This window comes from Cryptomeria japonica, chromosome 4 (assembly GCF_030272615.1).
Source record: "Cryptomeria japonica chromosome 4, Sugi_1.0, whole genome shotgun sequence".
In the NCBI taxonomy this organism is placed as follows: Eukaryota; Viridiplantae; Streptophyta; class Pinopsida; order Cupressales; family Cupressaceae; genus Cryptomeria; species Cryptomeria japonica.
This window is the reverse complement of record NC_081408.1, coordinates 318,398,672-318,406,565: the sequence shown is the minus strand read 5'-3', so window position 1 is coordinate 318,406,565 and position 7,894 is coordinate 318,398,672. Positions and strand designations below refer to the sequence as shown.

Genomic DNA, 7,894 nt, shown 5'->3' with positions numbered 1-7,894 from the left:
TCAACTTCCTTACTTCCTTCCATCTCATAGTCTTCTAGGAAGGAAATTCTTAGATTTCTGTCGACATTTTGCACCATGATTTCTAGCCCTCTTAGTAGGTCTTCCCTAAAAATTTCTTTGCAGAGCTGGAAAACTTCCAACTTTGGTAATTTGAGAGCTAGGATGATTGCGGAAAAAGTCACAGGAATGTCTGGGTTAACTCTAAATGTATAGTCATAGTTGATAGACTCCTCCCCCATAACTTCTTGCACTGCCCTAACAGTCAGGTCATCTAGATTATTTAAAATCCTCTACCATCTTTCTCGCTTAACCTTCCCTCTAAAAGCCATCATCCTACATTTCTTGTCAGGGAGTAACACAATATGTGACTCCATTTCCTAACTAGCTCTAAAGAATCTATAGAAAATTGCATTGGGGAAAACTTCCAACATTGTCTTTATAGAGTTACCAAAATCTGAAATGATGACTATAAATTCGCACATTCAGTGAGGAGTACCTCGGCATGTGCAGAGGGGATTGGAGTTAAATTGTTTGCCATATTAAATAATCATGGGCCTCTAGCTACTCATCTAAAGTATAGAATCGAGAGTAATTATTAAGATACTCTCCAAAAAGGCAAGGTATAAATTAAGTGTCATCAAATATAGTGAAACTCTATCTTTCGTGAGCCTGAGAATATACTAACTCTCTAACTTTTAATACTGTCCTTTTATAATATTTTCCGCCCAAAGCCCATCAGCTCCTTGGTTAGCTAGTGTGTCAGCTTTACCATTCCCCTCTCTATAAATATGATTTAAGGAGAATTCCTCTAAAGCTCTGAGAAGGGCTAAAGCCCTACATAGATGGCCATTTAATTTCTAATTAGGTGTAGTTTCACTTCTTAAAGCGTTTATGATTATAGTTGAGTCCCCTTCAATTTCCAATTTTCTAATATTCAGCTTTGTACTTAATAAGAGTCCTTCAATAAGAGCGACATAAATACCCTAATATTAAATATAAATGAATTTCTAATGTTTAGTAGATCAACTCCCGGCTTCTTTCAAAGAGCCAACTGCACAAGCAACCTGACAAATAGTTTTTTAAAGTGTTTTGAATTTTTACATCTTAGGCTAGGGTTCCATGGAGGGGGGCTTCCTAAAAAATTGAGTTGAAGCCGCTAAGATTTTTTAGGAAAATTTTCAAGTTAGCGGTCCCATGAATTTTGTTGTGTAATTCAACTTAAAATTTTGAGCTCTGGTATTTAAGGAAGCTGCTGGTCTCATGAATATAATATCTTTATATGCAAATAATTAAAAAATTAAAAATAATTCATTTCCCTCCAAAACTATTTTTTAATAGAAATAAAACTTAGATGTTTGACAAATGGAAGTTGACATCCCTAAATTGGTGATGCAATTTCTAGCCCCACCTCTTTTTCACCTACTCAAAGTAGGCATGCCCTAAAAAGTAGGAGCTTCTACCATAGAACAATTTTTTTTTTTTAAAGATTCCAAATAATCTCATAGAACAATTTTTTTTTAAAAAGATTCCAAATAATCCCATAGAACAATTTTTTATTTATTCATGAGACCACCTCTTCCTTTAAAATAAAATTAAGGCCCCTCATAAGACCTACCCTTATTTTGACATTAGAAATAATATAAATTACTACAGACATTACCTATTGCACCTCACCTAGTGCAGGCGCTAGTTGCATATCGGGTGGCGCATTCATTGGCTTAAGAGCTTTGAAAATTGACTTTGTAAAAGTGAGGAAAAATAAATGACGCCAATAAAGAGCTTGACAGCTTTAAGAAAGTCTCAGACAAAGCAGCATTAATGGAGAGCCCTTACTCTCAGGACACGCGTCATCATCCAGTTCAATATTCTGGTCTCCGCTCAAGCTTATTTTCCTATATAACTCAACCTTTTCCCAAGCATTAGTGGTAAGGACATAAGCAGAAAGATCTATGGATACTTCTAAGCTTTTTTCGTTCTTCTGGTCATTCTCAGTTTCAGTAACGCTTACACTCATAATTGTACTGCTAACTTGTCTCTATTTCTTCAATGGACGAAAGCCAAAGGCAAAGCTGCCGCCGGGGCCACGAGGGCTACCTGTTTTGGGTAGTCTGCTGGACCTCGGTTCGAATCCCCACCAGTCTCTTCACGCTCTTTCCAAGCGATATGGTGGCCTCATGTATATCAAACTGGGCACCACCCCCGCCATTATTGCTTCCTCCCAGGAGGCCGCAACTGCCATTCTCAAGACATTTGATTCCGATTTCTCTAACAGACCTCAGAGCGGATCAGCGGCAGCGGATATTCTCTTGTACAATAGAAGCGACATCAGCTTTTCTCCCCAGTCCCAGTGGCCTTTTCTAAGAAAGCTCTGCATTTTCCACCTCTTGACCCCCAAATGTTTGGAAAAGTGGCAGGAGTTCCGAGAAGAAGAAATGGCTCTGTTGCTCGACTCCATCTTTAAACAGCGAGCTAATGCTATAAATGTGGGAGATTTTGTTAATGTCTTCACTTGTAATGTTATTGGACAGATGACGCTCAGGATGAGACTCTTTGACGAGAACAACGCGGAGGCCGAACATTTCAGAGAGCTAATGGACGATTCCTTGAGAACGGCTGGTCGGTTTAGGATTGGGGATTTCGTTCCTTTCTTAGAGCGGATTGGCTTGGGCGGTTCTCTTAATGAAATGAAGAGCCTGCACAAGCGTTTTGATGAATTTATGGTGAGGAAGATTGAAGAAAAGAAGCGTATGCCTCTGTCCGGTGAGGATGATGGCAACAAGGACTTTCTACAGATTCTACATCAACTCAAATCTAATTCAGCCGGTGAGGGAGGACAGCTTTCCGAGTCTAATATCAAAGCCATTTTAGTGGTACGCAATGCAATAATTTCAATTTACAGTAGTATTCTGACATAAATATAAGAGATGAATCGTGCAATGATTTTAAGCTTGGAAATGCAGGACATGATTTCTGCAGGAACGGACACGGCTACCCGCACGGTAGAATGGGCGATGTCTGAGCTGATCCGCCATCCTCATCTGATAAACAAAGTGAGAGACGAAGTAGAGGCAGTTGTGGGAGTGGAAGACAAAGTAAGAGAATCTCATCTTCCTCAGCTGAAATATTTAGAAGCGGCTGTGACAGAAACTCTTCGACTGCATCCTCCAACGCCACTTATGCTTCCTCACGCATCTCCAGACAGTTCAAGGGTAATAATGGGGTATTTCATTCCTCCAAATTCTCATGTGATGGTGAATGTGTGGGCCGTGGCAAGAGATCCAAATGCGTGGGAGAAGCCTCTGGAATTTAATCCGGAACGCTTTGTGGACAATCCCGTTCATCTGGATGGAAGAGATTTTCGAATAATACCCTTTGGTGCAGGGCGAAGAATGTGCCCTGGATATAACCTGGGGCTTCGTATGATTCATTTTGCTCTTGCAAGCTTCGTTCATGCATTTGACTGGTCGCTTCCACCTGGCCAAGAAGCCCAAGATTTGGACATGAGTGAGAAATATGAAATCTCAATTCACAGGAGTGTTCCTCTCAATCTTTTCGCCACTCCTCGTCTGCCGACCCATCTCTATAACAGTCAACAAAAAGCGGGTCACATGTAATTGTTTACTCGCAACTTCTGTCCTCTTTCAACCCTCGTTCCTTCCTAAGCTCGCCTATCTTCTTGTTGGTATTGGTTTTAATAGTAACGTTGTATATATATCAGTGCTTCTTGGAACAAGGTTATAGCATATGTTAACAAGTGCTGCAAGTAGTGAAGTTCCTGTCTTAAGAGTGGCACTTCACTGCCTAAGAGTGGCCTATGCATTCTTGTTTTAAGTTTTTTTTTTTTCTTTTGGGTGTTTATTCAAGTGGCCTATGGGTTCTTGTTTTTGTTTATTTTGTGCATTATGCATATGTCTAGATATCTTAATATATGTCTTTGTTGTCACAGTTTGCAACCCTTTTCAGATTGCATCTAGATAGATATAAGCATAAACAATTTTTTTCTTATAATTTAAATGGTAGAACTTAAAATATACTACAAACCCACAACTAAATATTTATAATAAATAAAAATTATTTTTAGTTTAATTAAAAAATATTTTTTGGAAAGGGGTCAAATTGTCCCAACCAAAAGCTTAAGGGATTGAAATTTAGAAATGTGTCAATATTCCTTCATGCCAGTGTTTAATATTTGACAAGCTTGAACTTGTAAATTTGACATGTTTGAATTTTAGAAATGTCTCAATATTCTTTTACGTCAGGGTTTAATTTTTGACATGCTTGAACCTATAAATTTGAGATGTTTGAACTTTAGAAACGTCTCAATATTATTTTATGCTAGTGTTTAATCTTTGACATACTTGAACTTTTAAACATTTAAATAATATATGATTTAATTAAATTTGTGTCAAATATTTTTACTCAAGAATTAACTTTTTATATGAATGATGTATTTGGAAAAAGATTTACAATTTGTTTTTTGTCTTTATTTGTGTGAAGCATATTTTTGAAACATTTACATAATGTATGATTTAAGGAAAGATTGAATGCATTAACATATAAGAACACACCTCTGTAACAATGCATTTATAAAACACTTTCTTACTCATTTTAGAAACTCTGAAGAATTTACGCTATTAAATTCCTTTTGTCAGTTACATCCTCACCGAATTTACACGTGAAAGAAATACAAAAGCAGATTCCACCATGTGATTGTTGGGAATGTGAAGTCCAATGGTCACATGACCCTTCATGTTCTCCGAACTATTCATTTCATATTTGAATATGATTATATAATGGCTGTGTGCAGCCCATGTATTTGAGTTGATTAATAGAAGTTATTCCCTGCTTTGAGTGTGGATGTAGGCATATTTGCCGAACCACGATAAATCATGTGTTGTCTCTTCTTATTGCTTTTCTATTTCTGTTATTGTTTTCTCTGCTCTTTCTAATCTTTACAATTGGTATCAGAGCCATGTTGACTTGAGTAGAGATGGATGAAGGAGTAGGTAAAATTTATAACTTCTATGGCAGTTTTACGTTCCATGTAAAACTATGTTTCAAGCATCGCGTACATTGGTGGGATGGCTGGAAGAAAGAGGGGAACTCAGTTGAAGAGGATAATCCAGCGAAAGAAAAGGATGTTGAGATTCTTATTTGCTCTCCCCTTGAGTCGCCTTGGCACTTATTGGCCAAACTGTTAATGGCCAGGAAGTTGTTGGCATTCGTGTGGTGAAGGTTGAACGCCATGATAGTGCCTGTATAGACACTAGAATTTCTAAGCTACAAGATGTTGAAAACGTGGTTGTTGTTGAAGAGGATGAACTCAAGAGATTGTGGGAGGAAGAGTGTATGCCATTGGAAACCGAAGCTGAATCTGCTATTGACTCCCAGGATGAGGAGGGTGCAGATTGGAGTGAGGTAGCAGGGCAAGGAGGCCTAGGAGAAATTTTAGCTTCGGAGAGATCTGTGGATGGCATGGCCTTGGCGAAAATAAAGAGGCACTCCCATAATGATGACAACCTTTGTGCAGATAATTTCATAGAAGCCTATGAACCTATGGATTTAGATGACATAGTAAATGATAAAAGTCAGTTTTCTGGTTTGAAGCGAAAGCGACCATTGATAGGAGCAGAGGACAATGGGCATCGCTCCAAGTAGTTTCAGGCGTCACATGGAGTGAATGAAAATGTTATTGAATCTGTTAATGCTTATTCTAAAGGAGGAGGAGATGTTTTATCTCGACCATAATGCATTGACATTCACCAACCTGATTGGATGAATGTGGATGATAGTGCAAACGTCGATAATGAACAACTTGAGGGTGAGAGAACTCGAACTCGTGATAACAATCTGATAGAGTTGTTTGATGATGAAAATAATGCCATTGTTTTGTTCCTTGTAAGGTCTGAGTTTTATGGTTGGATATTAGAATCCAGTATTTGTGAATTAGTAGATATTCTGTTATGGGGGAGTTTAGGTGATGGTGATGAAGAAATGTATTTTAAACTGGGACAAAGTGGTGTTTCGGTTTTTGGCATAATGGGTGAGTTTGTGCCTGATAGAGTTTTTAACTCTGCTTTGATTTGGAAAAGGCTGATTTGAAGCATATGTGAACAAGAGTTCGCGAAGCTAAAATCTAGCAGGCTGGTTTTAATGTGAATTTTGAAAATGGAAGCAGGGAGGCTAGTGCATGGTTGTGCTAGTTGGCCTTCACGGGGGAGATTGATGGGAATGTGAAGTCCAACGGTCACATGACCCTTCACGTTCTCCCAACTATTCATTTCATATCTGAATATGATTATACAATGGTTGTGTGCAGCCCATGTATTTGAGTTGATTAATAGAAGTTATTCCCTATTTTGAGTGTGGATGTAGGCATATTTGCCGAACCACGATAAATCGTGTGTTGTCTCTTCTTATTGCTTTTTTGTTTCTGTTATTGTTTTCTCTGCTCTTTCTAATCTTTACAGTGACCACCTCAGTTCCGCTAAAATCTCAGACAGACTCAAATAATTTAAAAATTCCCCAACTTTTACTTCAGAGTCCAACAATATATTGCTTTTAACTAAAGAATATTATCCTTGAAATGAATGCTTCTATTGCAAATCTTTGTGTCATTAATGGAACGTAGTCATGCATCTCAGTTTCAGTGATCTGAGCTGGCTGCTAATGCCCTCAAATGTTTTGAACAGGGGAGGGAAGATGTATTTATGCATGGATTACCCATTGTTTTTTCTGTGACTGGAAACTGCAATGGAAGGTTTGACGACTTACCGATCATGGAGTTTTCTCTCTTTAATCATGCTGATTCTTTTCTGGGTTTCTTCTGTGCATGTTGAGTATGCTGGTGAAATTGATTTTGCATTGATTTGACATCAACACTTCTAGAAAGTTTCAAAGAGCTCAACTTTGACCAATAATATTTTGTAAATATGATGAATTCAAGTAAAACCTCTTGGCACACATACTCATTGTATTTTGATGAACCATTCCATCCAATAGCGGCCTCCCAAAGAAACATTTAATATTTTTTAAGGGACCTATTTGTGCCAGGCTCCAAATAGGTTCAACAAGTGTAATTTCAGAAACTGCTCAATTGAGTAGCTTTGAGATTTAATATTTTTTTCCCTCGGGCATCGTCATCCAAATCCACTTGGAATTTTGATGTTCACACTACCATTCAGCATGTATGTCAGTTTGATCAACTTTTCAAGGTGTTTCTGGAGGCTAATTAGGGTGTTTTGGTCATAGTGTAGAGACATCAAATGATAAGTTAAATGAAAAACCACTTAGTGTTTTGAATCTAGAAGATGTAAAATTATGGTTTTAATCATCTCTAGGGTCAGGCATTCAAAAATGATTTTTTTTAACTGGGCCAACCGAAGGGCCTGACAATCAAAACTTTAATTCCAAAGCCTTGTTATTTAAATCACTTCAGTTTAAATAATAATGTGTTTAAAGAAACGCTAGCTCTATGTTTGTTCTCCTAGAATTAACAAGGGACCATATTCAAATAAATTTGGAGAAAAGGGATTTTATTTATATAATTCAAAATCATCTAAAATCATTCTACAAAGTAAAGAGGTTTAATTGACAAATGAGGAAATGATAAAAAAATGTGTGGGGTCCATCTTGTAATTCTCATAGCCAAAGGAGTACTTCCATCAGTGGTTCAATGGAGGGAAAAATGAATCCCATCCATTTTATATGCTATCATCAATGAGCAGAGAAATTAACCACCTCAACAAGGCAGCCATATACCTGGGAAAAATGAATCCCATCCATTTTATATGCTATCATCAATGAGTAGAGAAGATAACCACCTCAACAAGGCAGCCATATACCTGGATCAAGGAAATTAATTTAGGGTTTCAATGAAATTGTAAACTCACAT

General features: G+C 37.6%; 1 protein-coding gene across 1 annotated transcript; it reads left to right on the top strand.

Moving 5' to 3' along the window:
* The first annotated feature begins 1,946 nt into the window (after nt 1–1,946).
* On the top strand, nt 1,947–3,805 carry LOC131041678 (flavonoid 3'-monooxygenase CYP75B137-like). The gene is made up of 2 exons (XM_057974831.2): nt 1,947–2,870; nt 2,961–3,805. The coding sequence occupies exons 1-2, from the start codon at nt 1,950–1,952 to the stop codon at nt 3,612–3,614; spliced, it is 1,575 nt and encodes a 524-aa protein (XP_057830814.1). The 5' UTR covers nt 1,947–1,949; the 3' UTR covers nt 3,615–3,805.
* The last annotated feature ends 4,089 nt before the right edge of the window (nt 3,806–7,894 follow it).

What these genes read in the sequence shown, in the direction of transcription:
- LOC131041678 (XM_057974831.2), top strand. Translation starts at nt 1,950, where the DNA reads ATGGATACTTCTAAGCTTTTTTCGTTCTTCTGGTCATTCTCAGTTTCA. An exon ending in ATATCAAAGCCATTTTAGTG is followed by an intron (nt 2,871 to 2,960) that starts GTACGCAATGCA and finishes TTGGAAATGCAG; the next exon opens with GACATGATTTCTGCAGGAAC.